This window comes from Diorhabda carinulata, chromosome 4 (assembly GCF_026250575.1).
Source record: "Diorhabda carinulata isolate Delta chromosome 4, icDioCari1.1, whole genome shotgun sequence".
In the NCBI taxonomy this organism is placed as follows: domain Eukaryota; kingdom Metazoa; phylum Arthropoda; class Insecta; order Coleoptera; family Chrysomelidae; genus Diorhabda; species Diorhabda carinulata.
Window position 1 is genome coordinate 24,087,291 of NC_079463.1, and position 20,640 is coordinate 24,107,930.

Below are 20,640 nucleotides of genomic sequence, written 5' to 3' on the forward strand. Positions count from 1 at the left end.
CCAACAAGCGAATTTGCAGCCGGGGTCTTTGCTGCTTTAAACACAATCTGCATTCCAAAATGGTTTCAAGATTATTATTGATTGTGGAGATCTGTTGTTGCTTACGGATTTGCGTGTAAGCCGAGTTTATTGGGGCGGTAGATTTGAACTACGACATCAGTGTCCTATCGTCGGCGAAGCTAAATATCGGGTTTGCATCTTTGTCGAGTAGATCGTTGATGTAAAGGAGACGCAGATGCATCCCTGTGAAACACCAGTGTTGACCTCAAACCTCTCTAAAGCGACCTGGATAAAACGGTCTTTGAAAAAACTACTAAGCCAATTGATAAATGAAGACGACAAACGGTATTATCTTAATTTATTTAGAAGATTGGCTCTGTCAAAAGTCTTCATATGTCCAGTGCGATTGATCTGGATTCCCAAGATTTATCTTTAGCTTTAGTTCATTCGTTGATGACATAATCCTGGAGGTTCTCGGATGATCTATGTTCACAGAAGCCGTATTAATCGTCGCTGATGAGCTTAGCAGACTTAAGATATATCAAGATTTCCTGGTTATGACCTTGGCAATAGCTGAGACTGAAACAATCCGTCCCTTTTCCTTTTTTTTTTGATATAGGTTGAATCTGCAAGTCTCCAATCTGTAAATGAAAAGAACTTGCATAGTGGACTTATTGGCTCAGCTGCGCATTTCTTCAATACTATTTGTTGTATTCCTTCAGGACCAGTGGTTTTATTTATGTTTAAGATTTTGAGGAGTTTTGCAACATCTCGGTGTCGAAATTCTATTTCTAGCATTGATGTATTAAATTCAGACAGTCTGGGTGGTAATTTTCCCCACGAATTTGAGATGAATATTCGACTAAACAGCTTTGTCTTCTATTTTGAGGTTACTTCTCCAGTTAACGGTGGAATGTTTTATTAACAAAAACCTTGGCTGATAATTATGTTGTTGATGTCATTTGTAGATATCACGTACTGCCCCCGTATTATTGTATGATTAATCCTATTGAAATGATTTGAAATACTTTAATACATGAAAAAAATTAAAAATAATATCGTTCAACTATTTTTTTTCTGAAAATTAAAAATAGCGAACGAGGAGAGACATTATTTTACCGTTGAGAATAATGTGATTTTTGCTAAAGCGACTAATGTGCTTTTATTAATTTTCTCTTTCAGTTTTGACAAATATCGTCATTATCGTTATTTCTAAGAGAATAAAACTTAATTGAAAAATGCGCTTTTTCATAAAGAATGATTACCATAATAAATAATAATGATGAATACCAGAATAGTCCAATTCAAAACAAATTACTCAGCAAAAAAATAGTCAGCAATCAATTCATTTAATATACCTGTAATTTGGAATAAAATCAAATATTATTTGTTTATAATACTGGAACTCATACATTTTTTATATGCAATAATATGCCTATATAGCGTTAGCGTTTATTTTGTTAATAGTTTGATTATTAATTTATAGGTTATGTATTTTCTTTAAGGCAGAGGTGTCACACTCAATTTTGCAGGGGGTTATATATTAAATTTTGAATTCGTAAGTGGGCCAGAATTAGAATTAAAAAAAATGAACTGTGAATTGTTATAACATTTTATTTATTGAATTTTTTGGTAATTATTTAGAATTGGGCCTCCAAGCAAAAAATTTTTCATGCATTTGGGGTTGTTTCTGAGGGTAAAAATAGTAAATTTAAGGCCTAACAAATTCTAACCAATTCTAAATAATTACCATTTTGGTTAGGTTATGTTGGGTTAGGTTTCATTGATTTATTATATGTAAGGTGTACCACGTAATGTCTAAAATAATAGTAATAATATGTCTTCCCCGCCTTAAATTTACTATTGGTACCCTCAGAGGCAACCCCAATTGCGTGAAAAATTTTTTGAAACGATTGGAACGATTTTTGTCTGGAGCCCCAATTCTAAATAATTACCAATTATATAAGTATATAATATACGGTTGTTAAAAAAAATACACACACAGTTTTTTAAAATCATCTTGAAAGTGCAATTGATGTTTGATTACTTCGAGTTTATTCAAGAACAATTTTGAAAACAGTTTTTTACAAGATAAACCCCATAATAAATTGATAAAAATATTGATAAAATTAATACTAATAGATGTATATGAAAAATTTTTAAAAACTCACCCACTACATTTAGGGTTATGAAGTGACTCATCTTTGGCTCTGTGCTGACCTGACATTCATATTGTCCTGCGTCTCTAGCTTGTACATATTTAACTTGCAACGTCCATGTGTCAGTTGCTTCTACAAAAAAGGCTTGGAACCTATCGTCTGCTATAAAAGTATACCTAAAATAAGATAAAATTATTTTAATGGATCATATGGATTCAAAATGTGTAGTTTAGACTTCATGTCTCAATAAGAATGATTAAGGTTGAATTTACAGCAAGTAGATTGGAAGAAGCTTCTCCAAACTTGTCGGATGCTATTTCTTTCCCCAATCTTTGCCAAATTGGTAATAGAGATGATTTTTATAGGGTTGCGATATAACTCAAGACAATTGGATTGAAATTATTTGATATTTGATACGCAAAAGAACTTAAAGACGATTTAAAGTTTCTAACACTATGCCTTAAATTTAGTGTTGAACTTATATAATAAAATTGAAAATACATCAACTATATTGATTACGTATCATTCTCTTTTATATAAAATTAATAACAAAATTTTTATAGCTTAAATAACTAACAATTCTACTTCATATTCATGAACCTAAACATTTGGTATTTGGAAGGCTATTATAGAGAACCAATAATTGTCTCTCCGAATAAGATATATTCATAATAATAAAATATTAATGAGATTACAGGATAAATGTTACAAGGTTTGTTATATTTTAGTGTCCCGTATTTAAACAAAACGTGTCTGTTAATCGACTCAAATTACACGTTTTTGATTCATCGTAGCCTACAATTCACTTTACTATTACTATTAAGTATATGCAACACAACGTACTAGAATTGCAACCCACAAACTTTCAACATCGTTAGAGATAAGTTGTGTTTGTAGGAAATGAAGGAAATTACAAATATTTGCAGTTTTATTTTTTAAATAACAAACAAATAGGTAGTATCATTAATAATATAGTACACCGACCATACTAGATGTATGTTCGAACTGCGCACAATTCAATTTGAAAGTTGACATGTTTCAGTAATATTGAATAAGGAACATAATAATTCGAGGTCTGGCTATTAAATAACGAGACTGGTTACGAAAAAAGGTTTTATTATAAAAATTATTTTACATTCGACAGCTCCTCTTCATTATACTCCCCTTCCCTCACCACACACCTTTTCATACGTTTTTCCATTTATCGAGACAGTGCTGGAAGTCTTCTTTGGTGATGGCCTTTAGGAACTCTGTCGTTTTTGGCTTTACCGCTTCCTTCGACTCAAATCGGGTCCTTTTCAAAGCAGATATTTTTCTAATTTTTCTAACCTTCCAAGGAAATTTAAGCAGATCCGTTGACGCAAGAGCTTTAGATCGGGAGTCAAATTGTTTGGCACCAACTTCGCACAAATTTTGTATGTAATTCCTCGTGTAAAATTTTTCTTTATCGGCGTTTACAGCCTCGGCAATCATCCAGATACTCATTCGGCGATCTGGTTGATTTTGGTCGCTGTTTCCGGAATTGAAACAGTCACAGGGCGAACTGTTCGGTGGTCATCTTTAGTGTTTTTACTAAAGCGCTTACATCACTCGAAAACACGCGCACGAAATAGAGAATTGTCCCCATAGGTCTCTCGCAAAAATCTATAGCACTCGGAGTGTTTTTCATTTTAACCCTCTAGACACGCAGTCTCGTTATTTAATAGCCAGACCTCGTATTTCCATACTGTATAATGTTGGCACAATCTTAACAGCGTTTTTCAGACTCCCAATTTTCTACAGTTTGTGAAGAGGGTGAAAAAAAAGACTTTTCTATAAGAAAAAAGAAAGAAAACTCTGTAATCACTCCGTACTATTTATGAAAACATTGCGAGGATACGATATTTAGGGTTAAGGTAATTAAAAAGGACGAATTTCGTTCCCTCTTCAATGAACTCAAGTAACGACATACAAGAGATCAAAGAGCTTTAAGGAAGGTTAAATAAATTTATTGCGTAATTAAATAAAGCTAAAAGGAGAGGAATTGAGAAAAAAGGAATGAATTCAACTGAGTCAGTTATTTCATGATTACAGAACCAAAAGAAAAATGATGATTATATTTTATTAGCATAGCATTGAAGTGATGCTGGCAATAGAATTGTATTAGTGATACATACTTCAACGTAAAAATTTCAACATTTGAAGTAAAATGTAGATATCTCCATAAAATTCGGGCGAATTCCACAAAAAAATTTGTAAATTGAACTTAAATATAAGGTTGACATAAAATATGAAAGCAAGGACATGTATTCAAAAGGAAAATAAAGATATTCCTGAAACTTTTCGGATGATGACGCATGAATTCATTGATTTAATTAAAGCACACTGTCTATTATTGCAAATTTGAAAAGAGTAATTTTTATAGTTTCTCATTTACTTGAGATTTTACAAATGAAGCCTACCATTTAGTTAATTTAAAAAAAGCTTCGATCAGGCACTAATTTATCTATTAATTAAACTAATTTTTTTTATCTGATTGATTTTGGATGAATCTCCAAGGATTTTTCATGGTCACCGTAAAGAGGTTCTGTTGGAACTTGATGCCATAACTTCAACAATGGGCTTGTTTCCACTGAGAATAAATCGAATGGCTTTGAGTTTCTAATGATTAATCATGATAATTAGTAAATAAAAACACAACTACAAAAAGATTAATGATATTTTTGGAAAATAAAATCAACAAAATGAGGCGTTTAATCACGTGACATTGAACACCAATCAGAAAAGCTTGATGTCACACCTTGCGAAACGCTATGTTGTAGCTGTCATCAGCAGTCAGGATGTCCTGACTCCTGACTGACTTCCTGACTGACTGACTGACTGATTCATTCACCCATCAACGCCCAGCCAAGGCTATTAAAGATAGAGATATGAAATTTTGAGGGTATGTTTGTATCGGTGTATTTAAGCAAAAGATGGCAAAACAACTAATGTGGTTAACAGAGAAGTATTGACATAAATTATATATGATACAATATTTTGTTTTGCGTTTTTGTAATCAATGTTACTTTAATAAAAAATCATTTATTTAATATCTTTATGTTAATGACATGTATGTATGTATTTGTTATATTATTTATCGTATAAATAATAAATGTGCGCAATTTTTAAATGATAATGTGTCTTTTCTTTATAACACTTCCAAATTGAATTGATGCATAGAATACATAGAATTAAATTATCGTATAAAGAAACCAGGTTATTTCGATTTTTCAGCAATTATTGTTAAATTAATAAAGTTCGTTTTTAGTTCAATCTTGAAAGACAGGTATAATTTGCCATAGAATCAGGATTTAACAAAGCAAACTGTAGTAATTTGCCCAAAATTGACGCCGTCATTCTTGACAAATTTTTTGCAATGAACACCTACTTTTGTCTTATTTAATTAGCAGTTAGTGAAAAGCATTTACTTACTGTGGAATAAAAAAAATGATTTTGAGGTTAGCGAATACAAAGTTTAAATAACTTTAACTTAATTAAGTCATAACATTTTATATGTTATGTGTGGTGTATTCTGGTAGATTTTGCAAAATTAATTCCTTTTACTATATATTTATAAATAGATACATCAAGTTTTATTTGATAATTATATCAAAATGATCTTCACAGAAATAATTTGTGGAATTAGTTGATAAGGTAAAAGAATCTTGCCCCCTGCCATTTTTAACCACTTTCTTCGTATTTCTTTATTGTTTGGAACGTAAATGAATAATTTGTCCGGCGTTTTTATTCAAGACACCATGACAGTCTTGGCCTTTTTCGCGGTCAGTTTCAAATTTATTTCTAAAAACTCAAAATACTTACGTAAAAAATCTATTTTTCTTAATATATTTTTAGGGTGAAATAGATGCTAAGCTATGGTTTTAAACTAATTTCCAAATTTTGTCGACTAGCCTATTATTGATTTTTTTGTTTCAAATTGTAGAGATGTCAAGTCAAAACATTATGTAATAATAATATATTTTTACTTTTAAAACATAAAATAACTAAGTGGCAGAAAAAAATTAAAAATACCATCATTTCATGTCTCTGAGTACCCCTAAATCCTTTAGCCTGTCTCGCAGATCTGTTGGCCTATATCGATTTAATCCTCTCATACTTTTGAATCTCCTTATTTACTGGTTTAGTACTCCATAACTGGATACCGTATGTCCAAACGGGCTTATGCATTACTTTGTATAATAACACCTGGATGTATATAGATAACTGATATCTTCTGCCAATAAAACAGCACATCAGGCCTTATAGGCCCATGGCTTGAAGACACTCTGGTTTTCTCAAACTTCTCTACGTCTTCCTGACATGCACCTACCCTTTTTCTGCTTCTTTTTGCGCTTTCTCTACTTGTTGCTTTTCATCCACCTGTTTCTATCAATTTTAGCTATATGTCCCAACTAACATTTGCATTCGTTCTTCTCCTCCATTTATCTTGATCCACTAGCAAATATTTTTCTCAAAACTCCCCTCTCCCATGAATTTAGCCTGTTTTCCTCTAACTTATCCACAACCCAGCATTCACTACCATATAACACCATAGGTTGTTGTTGTTCTTAACTTCACAACGCTTGGAATATCTTTGGACCTCAATAGGTTTTTTAAAGCTCCAGCTGTTTTATTGCCCCTTGCCAATCTTTTGTTGAATTCTTTTATTTCGTCTACTTGAACCATCTAGACCATACAATTGATATTTAATGTGTTGCGAAAGCAGTAAGTAAAGTATTTCCAAGGGCTTTTATCACTCAGAATATTATCAGTGGTTTCAAAATCCCGAATATCTATCTTTTGAACCAAAACAAATTTGGTGATGATGATTTCCTGTGCTCATATGTTACAGACCGTCTAACTAACCCTGCCATAGTTGTTCAAAGTGACATTAGTTGCCAACAACAGCAGCCATCTTGTTTAGAAAGCTCTAAACCTTCTACTAGCTCTTTTGGAAATACAACTGCCCAAAAATCTTCACAACTAAATACCTTAATTTGGCACCATGCGGTTCTTAGTCTGAGCGAGCAGGTTCAGTCTTTATCTAGAGCAGGTCCAAGGACGACAATCAATAAGGGAAAGAAGCCAGGAAAAACATGTAACAGACACACCTGAAAAAGAACAAATTGAACGAGACAAACTTAAAAAAGTTGAAAATCTCCCGTCAGTTAAAAAAAGAAAACTGGTTTTCGGAAAACAATACCAAAACGATCAAAAGCAACTCTGATGTTTTGAAATACAAAGCTATGCCAATAAAGAAAAATGTGGTTGATAAATCAAAAAATCCTAAACGAACAAAGCTACAAAAATATGGACAATCGTCTTCAGACGACGATGATGATGATATGATGATGATGATGATGATGATGATGATGACGTTGATGTTTTTCTTGTTGTTGAAACTGATGATGAGGACAGCGCAGATGAAGAGTGTCTTTTTTGCAGGTAACCATAACGACATCCAAAAGATGGGCATAGAGCTCAGCTTCGGATCTGATGAAAAAGGATGGTAGAAATTTATTTGTCATATTGTCAACTCAACTAAGACAAGATTGACTGACACCAAAGCAGACTTTTTTGACTTATCATATAGTGTCCCAAGGTACAACAGGTATAGTTTCTTCTTCTTCTTCTACTTCTTAGAGATCTGTCGATCTGTTAATTCTGAAACCGCCTCTGCATCTTTTTGTGAGAGGTGGATTGCCAAATATCCTTCCATCTTTTAGGTGGTCTCCCGGGAGGCCTTGAGCCGGGCGGGTTGTTTTCTAGGACTATTCTCGGAAGTCTGTTCTCGTCCATCCGTCTTACATGGTTGTACAACTGCCTCTTACGTTGTCTTCCCCATCTCACAATGTCTTGTATCCCGCATTGCTCTTTGACATCTGTATTTCGTACTCTGTCTCTTCTTGTTTTCCCCACTATTGTTCTCAGTGTTTTCATCTCGGCGATCCTCAGCATTTGTTTCGTCTTGTTGGTGTCTTCGCGGACTTCCGTGTCGTACGTCATGATGGGTCTGATATAAGTCTTGTAGATTCTAATTTTGCTATCTTTGCTCGTAGGCATCCTGATAGTGCGGATGCTTTGTTAATCTGGCTTCATAGGTCTTTAACTGGGTCGTGGGTACTTGATATGTCTATTCCCAGATATCTGAATTGCATCACTTGTTCTATGGGATTGTCCTCCACCACCAGCTTAGATCTGAGCGGATCCTTCGCGATTATCATACATTTGGTTTTGCTGATAGATATGTTCATATTGAGTTGGCGGCTTACCAAGAAGAACTGGAAGAATTGTCTCTGTAGGTCGTTTTCTGATTCGGCGATGATTGCTCCATCATCGGCGTAGCATACCATACGAACTCTTTTGTTGCCCATTCTATATCCGAGTTTGAGACATGTTACTTTGTTTATAATTTTATCCATGAGGAGATTAAACAAGAAGGGACTTAGACTGTCACCCTGTCTAATTCCTCCCGATATTGGGATATTTTCAGTGAATTGATCACCTACCTTGACCTTTGTTACGTTATTGTTATTTAGGTTATGGATTATCTTCGTTATGTTTGCTAGTGCCTTATTTTCCATCAATATATGCAAAATGTCTCTCAACCGGACCCTATCAAACGCTTTAGTTAGGTCAATGAAGCAGATATACGCTGTCATATTGTAGTCTGTAGCCTTTTCTTTTATTTGTTTTATTATGAACCCTGCATCTGTTATTGACCTTCCCTTTGTGAAGCCCTGTTGTTCTTCAGCATTCTTAATTTGTGTTTCCAGTTTGTCCTTGAGAATACTCGTGAAAATTTTCATTACCGTAATCAAGAGAGTTATTCCTCTATAGTTATCTTGGCAGGTTTTTAGTCCTTTCTTGATGGTTAGGTATGGTATGACAGGTATGGTGATGCTGTTATGCCATTCGTCTGGTGTTTCCGTTTTGTTCAAGATTTTGTCAAATAGTTGCGCTAGTTTCCTTGCAAGTTCAGGTATAGTTTTTCAAGTTACATTAACATGATGTGTAACGAGGAACAATAATAACAAAAGTTTATTATTATTTGTTTATGTATAAGGTTCAATCAAAGGGTTGTTGAAAGGCTTTTACGAAAGAAATGTTTCCAAGAACTTGAGTTTAGTTTTTTTAATAATTTTTGATAAAAAAAAACTAAAAGAAAAATAGAAACAATTTTTTTGTTTCTTGGTAAAATGTGAAATAATTTCTTTTCAATTTTATCCAGCTGAATGGCTAAATTCGAATCGGCGTTTTCCGATTCAAACAGTTACAGATTCCATTTGGGACTCTTACTATTCACACAAATTTTTTTTCCACCTTACCGGTTTCTCGCGCGAAGCTATTTCATTAGTTTACCGGTTGGGCACATTTCGAGTGTAATCTCATACCATCTTTTAGACCTTTTCCTCAATCTACTTTCACTTTTATGTTTTCGCTTTCAACGAATGCTAAATTATGCAGAAGTTCATTAGGTTGAGAGTTGAATTATGCTTTCATCAATCACAGGTGGTTGTTAGAGTTATTAATGAAGAGTGATTTAGAGAATTGTTGAATAATCAATAGGGATGCACGTAAAGAACTAATAAAATCTTTTCGAGCAGGGTACAGATCCTTGTTGATTGAATTCTACGTGTTCGAATATCATTAAACGAGTTATAGAAAGAGTGTATAGTTTTTTTAATAGCGGACTGATTAGAATTTAAGTTTGCAATACTGTAGATTTCTTATTTGTCAAATCGCAGCCGGTTTTACACAGGGCAAGGACAAAATATGAAAATAGTTCTTATCAGGACTAATTGGAAAATGGAGTCAGTCAGTCATATAAAAGTATTAGTGAAGTACACTGAGTGAAGTAGCTGAAGCTGAGATTACGAAAGGAAGTGTTGCAGTTGTAAAAGCAAGTGCCTCTTGTGCAATTTAAAATGTCAATAGTATACGCTGTTGCAATAAATTATATTTGATTCACATAATTTACTTTTTTATTACTATTATTTCTTACTTATTACTTATTACTAATTTCGAACGTACTGTATAATTAAGTTTTGTACATTTTTTTTTCTTTCATTTTGAATGTGCACTCACCATTAGTGCATGTTGAATGCCGATATTTACCGGTGTAAGTCAGAACATTTTCCAGATTTCCATGTTTCACCCTAACTTATGAAACAGCATAAAGATAAGTTTAATTCATATGTTACATGAAATGACACAATTAAGTGATAAAATTGTACTAGGATTCCATTATATCATTGTGTAGTGAACCCTATAGAATTGATTTGACCTCAAGTAAATACTGAAGTGGCGGCAAAAATTACTACATTTAAACTAAACCATGTAAACGATTTTCTAATGCAAGCCTTGGAAAATGTGACAATCATTCATTGCAAAATTGTATTGCACATGTCTGATGAAGAGAAAAAGATAACGTGTTCAAGTTAGATAAGATTGTGGAAGATCTTTTAGAGCCACTCAATAATTATTTATAAATTCATAGCGATTATTGAGTTAACAAATAATAGAGGACAATGTAGGTAATTACTAGTTCGATTCTGCTGTGAAATGTTTATTTGCTCAACGAATTTCTTATTCAACTGATCCTAATTTCTTATACAGATCAATTTTCGACAAACAAACATCCTCTGTTCTATGAATAAGGATTTTTTCGTCTATTGCGGTTCCTTCATTCTGAATTATTCACATGTAATCAGAAACAGATCTCACGATCTGCCATTGCCAAACGATATGACTCTACTCAATCGACTATCCGATGTATTTTACCGTTATCTAGAAGTTTATTTAAAGAGAACTTACGCACTTTTTGAACATATTTTTAACGCGTTAATCGCCATGTCAGTCATATGTGTCTGACGCTAAGGCCCGCCACAAATTGAATCCAGCTCACGCACGCGAGGGTCAGACCGACCCAGCCCATGTCCACGTTTTTTAATAGTAACGCATATTTTGAACACAGCTCACGCCCACGATTTGTATTCAAAATAGCAGCTTCTTCTCGATCTGGAGTCTGAATCTGAGGTTGAAAAAAGATTTATTATGTTGCAACTACCAACAAAAAAAGAAAAAGAAGTAAAACAAATGAGTATTTGCGAAAAAGAGTGAGTTACGGAAAGTTCAAGTTATCTGGAGAAATGCAAGAAAATATGTTCAAGGAGGCGTTTCGGTTAAACAGAAGACAGTTTAGTGAGGATCATTACTGGTTAAGAGTGCAACGTAAAAAAGCCTATTGGGAGTGAAGAAAAAATAGCATTAGCATTTTGCTATGTTCTCCCACAAATCATCCTTCAGTTTAGTCCTCATATAATCTTCATGGGTCGAATCATAGAGTACAGGAAATGATCTCACAAATTCGATTAACCTTTCCATTTTTGAGTCAAAAGGAAAACTGTTTGGTAATAGATGGTTTATTTAAAAGTAGCTACCCACGACCCACGAAACTGTGTTGCAAGTACAACTCGCTACCACGCGAACCAGGTTGGGTCGGAGCTGGTCGTGGGATGGGTTCAATATGCGCCACTCCTTTTGAAACAAACAACAAAATAATCCACGCGTGTGCTGTGCGTGGGCCGGGTTAAATTTGCGGCGGGCCTAAGAAATTCTACATGAGCCATGTCAGACATATATGTCTGACGTACGTCAATCACAGACGCATGGTGAATGATTTGTCATAACAGCTAGATGTATGTCGAGAGTTATGACGCAAAACTCCGCAAAAGTGAATAGGTGGTACGACAAGGGTTTTCAACAAACAAAATAGAAACAGACAAAATACATATATTTAAATAACAAAATCAATTTTTCTTTTACGTCTTCTCTCGAAACGCGTTATTGCGTCATTTACGTCAATGGGTACGTTTTTATGAACGTGGAGAAGTGCCAGTCCGGTTAGGCGATCTTCAACCATTGAAGATCTTAGCCACGATTTAATTCTGTGCAACGTAGAGAAAGACCTTTCTGCTGTCGCTGCACTGACAGGTAGTGGATAGTGAATACATATCGATATCACTATTAAAAATAAGATCAGAAATCGACTGCGGCATGTCCTGGCTCCGCTGCCACGCCTGCCACTTCACCATCCACAGCCGATATTCATTTACAATGACAGAAACTGGAGTGTTATCTATTGATAATGTATAGTAATCGGTAGCTAGTTGATTCACAGTTTCAATGTCTTCATTACTATATTCGCTTTTTGGAATGAAAACGCTTAGATGAAAAAAATTAAGTACATCAGGAGACAGGCGGTCCTGGAGATCACTTATTATTGAATCTAAAAGAGGGACGTATATAGTTCCGAGGAAATACTTTTCAGCAGATTGAGCAGGTTGGTTATTGGCTTTATGTATTAGTTTGGATACCATTCTGGGGCATTTAATTTCAACATATAGCTTTAGGCTCTTCAAAAAGCTGTCGGTAGATTACGTCCATATACAAAGTTATTATATTATATTAAGTTAATTAAATATTGAAGGTATGTAGTTACACAAAATCTGTATGGTGACAAGAATATATAAATAAAATCATTATGTTCAATTAGTGGTCCACCTAAGTTCTGGAAAGAGCTCAGGAGGGGCGAGTCATGATCCACAATCATTGGAAGATTGATGCAAAGATTTCGAGAGATCGATTCACATTCTAGGATACCTGGACAAGGACGACCTCCAGTTTTAACTCCTCGAGATGACCTTTTTTTGCAATTAAATTCATTAAGAAATCGGTGAATGACAAGTGTCGAGCTCAACAGCTTTTTACGAGAAGTCCGAAATGTGAATATCTCTGATAAATCAACAGGAGACGACTCCTTCTACACAGCAGAAGAACTCTCCAGGCACCTTTGATAACCAGGCAACATCGTGTTGCTAGACAAAGATATCCAAGGCAACATTTAAATTGGAATTTAGAAAATTGGTGTCAAGTTTTATTTACTGATGAGACCAGAATCAGTCTAAGAGGTCCAGATAGACGTAATCAAATTGGAAGACGGTGAGGAGAAAGATTTGCGCAGTCTTGTATCATTCCCAGGGAACCGTTCCAAGGAGGATCTATCATGTTTTGGGGAAGAATTTGTTTTGATGCCCGCACAGAATTAGTGTCTCTTCCTAGACCCGCCTTTAACGCAGCAAGATACATAACTGACATTCTTGAAAATCACGTCGTTTCGTTTGGGACATTTATTGGTGATAATTTCCGTTTAATGCATGATAATGCTAGACCACACGTTGCAGCAGATGCTCTGAATTACCTAAACGAAGTTGGAATTCATACTCTGGACTGGCCACCAAGAAGTCCAGATATGAATCCTATCGAGCATTTCTGGGACATTTTAAAACGCCGCATACGTCGTCGAAATCCATCTCCTCAAACTTTAGAAGAGCTTGAGCAAGCGGCATTAGAGGAATGGAAGAACATACCCCAAGAAGTGATACAGCACCTAATTGAAAGCATGCCCAGGAGGATATTAGCAACAATTACATCCAGAGGCGGAAATACACGCTACTAGAGTTTATTGTTTAGAATGCAAGTTTTATTTTTAAGAAAATTTGGTTTTATTGCAATGTTTTTATTTTTACTTTTTTAATCATTAAAAATCACTCAAATTACTACACATTCCTTATTATTGCGTCAAAATGATTGAAAAGAAATTAAACAATAGCAATATTAATTTAAATCTATTAAACAAAAAAATATTTTCAAAAATCGGGGTGGCGCGTTATTTTTGACCACAAGTGAATCTGGAAATAGAATTTCTCCATGATAAACCCGCATTTTTCATTACCGCCATGAACGTATGGGATGAGTGTTAAATTTGTTAAAATGTCTATTTTCATTTGATGTTATGAATTTTGTTCTATCTAATACTAAGCCGACTTACTGAGAAGTGTATTGCTGTTTGATTGGGGGTTATGACTTTATACTTTACACCTTTTTCTCCAAGCCTTTCTATTTTTAGTTAAATCCTTTATCGCTTCCCATTTAATATATTTTTTCTCAGCTGTTCATACATATTTTTCATCGATGTTTTTTCAACCTCTCCTATAATTTTTACCTGTTGTTTTGGATTCGACAATTTCTTTCTGGTATCCGGCGTATTTTCCATTTTTGATTTTGTTTTTGTTTCATTTTCTATTTTCTTATGGAATCTTACGTCCATTGCATTTATACGAGGTATTTGATTTTAATTCAATATAAATGTCTCAAATCAGACAAGTGCAATAAAAGTACTTTTTTCACAATTTCTACTTCTTTTTAACCCGCTTCACCTGTATGTATGTTTTTGAGCTCAGATCTTATTATTGTTTCACAATTTGGTCCCCCAATAAATACAAAACTTGTCAAAACTTCATGTGCCACCAAATTTGACAACGGTTACAATTCGTTAAATTTTTTTCGTAACCAATAATATGCATTCGGTCTTTCACCGTGTGTCTGTTAAGTTAATTATTATTTAGTTTGTGGTACATTATTACCAGACCGCATAATTTTAATATGATTAGTATTTTATGTCATAGCTTCCAATTTAGTAACTTTATCAGTGATTTTTTTGTGGTGTGATTCAGGTTTTCTAAAATGGTCTTCCTAGTTTTAAAACAGGGTACGGATGGGGTACCCAAAATTAACCGGAATTATTTTTTATCCCTTTCAAAATACTCTCCATTACAAGTCATACATTTGTGCCAGCGGTGTTTCCACTGTTCGAAACATTGTTTGAACTCATCTTTAGAGATGGCTGCAAGCTGTCTCGTTATTTTCTTGAAGTCTTCAATGTTTTCAAATCGCCGTTCTTTCATGTCCCTTTTCATGCGTGGAAACAAGAAAAAGTCGCACGGAGCCAGGTCAGGCGAGTAAGTTTCTTGAGGCATTGGAACTATGTTATTTTTAACCAAAAACTGGATAACAGTGATGGCTGAGTGTGCAGGTGCGTTGTCATGGTGGAAGAAGCAGTCACCTGTTTGCTGAGCAGAGCTCCAAGATATTCCACTGATTTCAGACAGTTGATCAATTGTCTGTTGGCGGCCTGTGCGCACAAGCTCTCGAATTCTTGAACATTTTCATCGATTCGGGCAGTTGATGGACGTCCAGAGCGAGGTTTGTCATCAATCGACATGTCGCCATTTTTAAATCGAGAAAACCACTTATACACTTGAGTTTTCCCCATAGTTTTCAGTTTTTAACATTAAAACTATTCGACTCGGGCATTTCTAGTTTGAAAAATATGTTAAAAAACTCAACTTGTCTCGGATAGAATATACCATTGTGGAAATATTCCAAAAATGCCTAAAATTTTTCAACAATGCATTTTCTTACTTAAAGGACTATGAAAAGGTATCAAAGGATTCCGAACACAAAACTGATACACTTGAACGAGTTAAAAAGAAGAGCTTAAAATAACCAATCGCACGAAAAAAGTAACGAATTTTATAAATTCAATTCCTTATAAAAGTGTTGCCAAAGAACATGTGGTCCTGAAAGCATTGAAAATACAAAAATCGGCTGATTACGAGGTTTGTCTGTGAAGTTTCTCGTATAACAAATAAAACAGACATTTTATGTCCATAATTATTTTCATTTTTCAACATATTCTCTTGTTAATTCTCTACTCTTAATCCAGCAATGTCCTAATTTTTTTTCACACTTCCATTTCTGCTTCCATACTTTCCAGGATAAAAACAAGTCCGTATGGATCGAGGGTTTAATTTATAAATTGATAAATTTAAACATGCCTAATTATTTAATTAAAATTTAGCATCCCTATTTAACCAACAGAAAATTTTACGTTAGAAATAATGAAATCATGGGACCATACCCCATAAATGTTGGAGTTCCGCGAGGGTCAGTTTTATTACCTTTGTTGTATTCCCTTTTTACATATGATCTACCCACTTCCCAACAAATCTTAACAGCCATGTACGCTGACGACACTCATTTTGTAGCATCGGCGAAACATCTCGATCACGCAAATCATCCAAACACATTTAAACAACAAAACTAGATATAAATACCTCAAAATACACAGTGTACTTATTAGTCAAACGTAAAGATAGGAAAATCAGATCCTTGCAATCGCAGCTAAACATCAAAGGACGAACTATCCTGCCTTAAAATACCCACATCACTAAACAAGTACAAAAAACTAAGATTACAATGGGCAAAATTCACCCTTTCATTTGTAATCACAGTGAACTTTTATCATACAAACAAATCATTTTAATCATTTTAACATACGCAGCCCCAGTCTACTACATAGGTACCAAACAAAATTTCTGCACCATGCATGTGGTACAAAACAAGTGCAATTAAATATTCATGCTACCTAAAACTTCCTAGAACCTCCTGGTTACATGACATACCCACAATGAAAGATTTTATAACAAAAATTTCAACAAACTTTCACGATTATTCTCTGCCAAAATATTTTCGAGAAAAATTCAAAGCCGCAAATCGCGCAGGAGATATTCACGACAGTGGGTGTGGGCTTCTGCATGGTTCATCAATCACACAGTTTGGTTCTAAAATTCCAAATTAATACCGAAATAATCATACATTAAAACTTCAACGTCATCCTTGTTGCCTTGTTTTTCATCTGCTTTTCAGGAATATTACAACCGAAAGATTCTGGGAGTCACAACTATATACCATGGACAGAGTAATTGTACCTACATCAAGCTTGTGGATAATGCCCCGTTGCAATAAACCACAACTTTGCATCCAGACGTAGACATGACATCTACGTATAAATTTGATGAATTTTCAATTCAGACTGCAGATCAATAACTTTGAATGATAAAAATAATTTCATAATTCAAATCCTTTAATTACTCCTTAAGTGATCAGAAACAAGTTTAGTTACTTGGGCGGCTTTATTAATAATGATTCATTTGTTAAAGACTAATTAAAAAATATTTTGGGTATTAATGGGTTTAAGGTAACAATGAGATGAATATGTGATACAAATTGCGAAATGCCATCGGTGGACTTGCAGCCTCAGTGACATTCAAGAATGTTAGCAGTATTAATTTGAATAATATTCCTTCTGACTTTAAGAATTAATCTTCCCATATTCATTCACAAAACTAAGATTCTTAAATATTTGAATAAAGCTTTTGAGACTGTTTTTTTGTAATTTTATTTGAGCGTACTCCTGCTAGGTTGGTCATTAAAAAAGTTAAGGAACCTCCGAAACACGTTAGATTTTAATAGTCATTAGTAAAATAGGGAACAAATAAAAAATAATAGACATTGTATTAAGATAAGTAATAAACTAAATTATCTAATTACTGTGATTATCACTTAGTTCCTAACCAAATACCAATGTATTATTGGCAAATGATGCTTTTGTCGAATCCTTTTATTATCCTATAAATCCGAAATATAGTATTTTAATATCTGTGAGAATTAATAGTTTTCGAATTTGGGCAACTTTCCAATTAAACGAAAAACGTTCTTCTGAATTTCATCTTCTCTCGAAATTCAAGTCCTCAAATTCGGTTATTCAATAAGTTTGTTTATCGTGATATTTATATCAATTATATGACTAGATAAGTAGACATTTCTTAGCAGAAACTTTCTCTCTGAACTTAGCATTTTGAGTTTTTATGTTTCATAATTTTCTTCACTTGGAAAAATATTTGGAAAAGTCAATGTTGAAATGCATTAATTATAAGAGAAATACTGAGCTAAGAATTTTTTCACCGCTTAAAAAATATTAACAGTTTTATACCTCGAACCATTATGAATGTGGACTGGAAGTTTTCTCAAGTAGCAGAATAATGTAGAGAAAACCTATCAAATTAAATCAAAATACTTTCTTATGTAAGACGATAGATATTTTCTGACAGAGGTGATAGAATGCTTACATTTCCAAGCAATCGAAATTTAATTATATTCAAAGAACTTCTAGGTGCATATTTCCCTTATTAATCTGAATTTATTAAATAAAAGTTAATCAAATCTTCATGATAACTGAGATAACTTCAATAAAAATAACGAAAAAATCTTCGACATCTTCATTTCTAGTTTACAATTAAATGTAGGCTTTTTTCTATTTTACTAATACAGTTATACATGATGATGATTTCTCAATCTATTCTCCAAATATTGAGATAACTGTCGTATGTACGCAACATAACAATCATTACAAGGAACCTCATATATTATTTAATTTTTATTTTTTGGTGTTTGGATTACTAATTTTTTATCACTTGATCTAGTTCAATTTTTATTACATCAATTTTCCTTCATACATATGGTACAAAGAAAGGTGTTCTACATATTAATATCATCTTGGATAAACTTGTTGTTGTTGATTCATTATAATATTATACGTAGTGAGGTCCATAAGTTCTTGGCCTCATATGGTAAATATAATGCGTGTGCAAAAATCTTTATGTACGCGACAAAGACATATCTCAATTATCTTTACACGAAGTTTCAATTTGCTGCTTCGGAGCATTTTATTATAGTGGAGCTAGAGTCAGTCATGTTGAATTAAAAAATGTCTTAGAATGAGTTAGATTAGGTTAAGTTAGGAGTAACATCAACACAAATGAAAAAAATTTAAACTGTTTACGGTGATTTTTGCCCATCGTTTAGCACAGTATAAAATAAATTTCGCTGGGAACGAGAATCATAAGAAGATGACCTACGTGGGGGAAACAATACCCGATATCCAAAAGAGATTACATGGAGTAGCGGCGGGAAGGAGAGCCCGTGCCAAAAAAAAGCACCAAACAAGTGACGACTGCAATAGTTTGGGACTGCGAGGGTATCAAATACAACCTATAACGCGGATTATTACTCTAACTCACTATGGCAGTTGTGTCAAAAAATTATCGAAACAATGCGCAAGAAAATCATTCGAGGTGTGCGCTTGCTTAATAACAATACTTCAGTTCACAGTACATCGCTATTCGAGGTTATTGTACACGAATGTGACTTTACAGAGATAGAACACCCACCATATAGACCTGATATGGCTCCGTCCGACTTTTTTTTGTTCGCAAAATTGAAAGGCCGGAGTGAGGGGTAAAGTATTTAACATCAATGATGAAATTACGAAATGTGCGAATATTTTGACTCTAAAGATTCATCATATTTTTATAGTAGCACAGAAGTTTCAGTCAGACTTTCTGAAATAAGTATGTGAAAATAAAGGGAAAATATATTGAAAAATAATAGTTTTTTATACTTCAAACTACAAAAGAGAACTGTTAGATATTTACTTGGACCAAACAGCAGGGTACACTGCAGGAACTTCTTTAAAAGATTAAAAATTCTGACTCTTCGTTCCTTATTAATCTTTGAATCCGTTTGTCTAATTCGTAGGCACTCATACCAAATTAAGAAATGAAAAATAATCTTTACTCCTCGTATGAAATTCGGTACACATCGAACAAACCGTCAGTCCACGTGGACTCATCATCTACACTGTATATCAATTAAAACATCGAATCGTAAGCTTAACTTAAATGCGTTTCTATCGGCCGAAGCTGTCGGAAGGCGTATTTACACAATTTCTTTGAAATATTCCAGCCAGAAAGTCTGCGATAAGCATTGGTGTGGCTTAGTGAGATTATTTGCGTCAGGCAAAAGAAGTTCTAACAAACGTGGGGTACAAAAAGGGCTCAGTTCACGTCTGGTTCCCTGTTTAAACCGAACTCCGTCACAAGCAGGTACATTTTCTTCGTCTATTTACGTATTATAATTTAATATTCAGTTGTAGAAAGTTAACAAGGTGTAATAATGATTTTTTTTAAGTTCGGCAAGGGTTTTTGTAATCTACAATTGATATTGGGAGAACTATGATTATCAGTGCGATCGGTAGAGGCCATTCCAGTTTTTGTTCTATATAACGAAGCCGTTGATCAATTTAGTTCGTGATATAATAAGGAAAAAGGCTGTAGTTTTTTTAATAAAAAAGTGTTTTACATCGTAATAAAAGTTGTGTTAACAATAATGAATAATCAGTGTATTTGACAAACAAAACTCATATATTCTTGTTTTAAGGAATATACAACCACAAATTTTTGCACCCAGGAATTCGGTATGTCTAGGTGAGGTTCCACTTTCAAAATATCCTAAACTGAAAAAAGGTGGAACAAATTGATTGTTTCTCAAAAAGGAAATACAACCGAACCACATGTATTGTTTGATATATATTTTTTTCTTTTCCAAATTATGGGATAAGGGGGTGACAGATGTTTAATAGATGGTGAAAAAAATGAATAAAGTTTATGTTATTATGGAAGCACCCATATTCTGTCGTCATTTAATGGTTCCATAATTTTTTATTAGTATAATCTCATGATTGCAATTTGAATAAAAAAATGCCCTGGAAAGTTATTATCTCAGATAAAGGATTTTGATGACAGCGCTTCCCTTAGGTCATCAACAATAGATTGGACTCAATTAAACGTCAAAAAAATCCATTAAAAACTGATGA

The 20,640-nt window shown here is 33.8% G+C and overlaps 1 protein-coding gene across 3 annotated transcripts in view; it reads right to left on the reverse strand.

The window, feature by feature from the left end:
• LOC130892208 (hemicentin-2-like) overlaps nucleotides 1-20,640 on the reverse strand; it is a 250,325-nt gene that overhangs the window by 13,494 nt on the left and 216,191 nt on the right. For all 3 annotated transcript variants that reach the window (XR_009059008.1, XM_057797442.1, XM_057797441.1), the window contains exon 5: nucleotides 2,172-2,335. Coding sequence is in view for 2 of the 3 variants with exons in the window: in XM_057797442.1 (XP_057653425.1) it covers nucleotides 2,172-2,335 (164 nt within the window). In the remaining variant the exon portion in view is untranslated. The remainder of the gene's footprint in view (nucleotides 1-2,171; nucleotides 2,336-20,640) is intronic.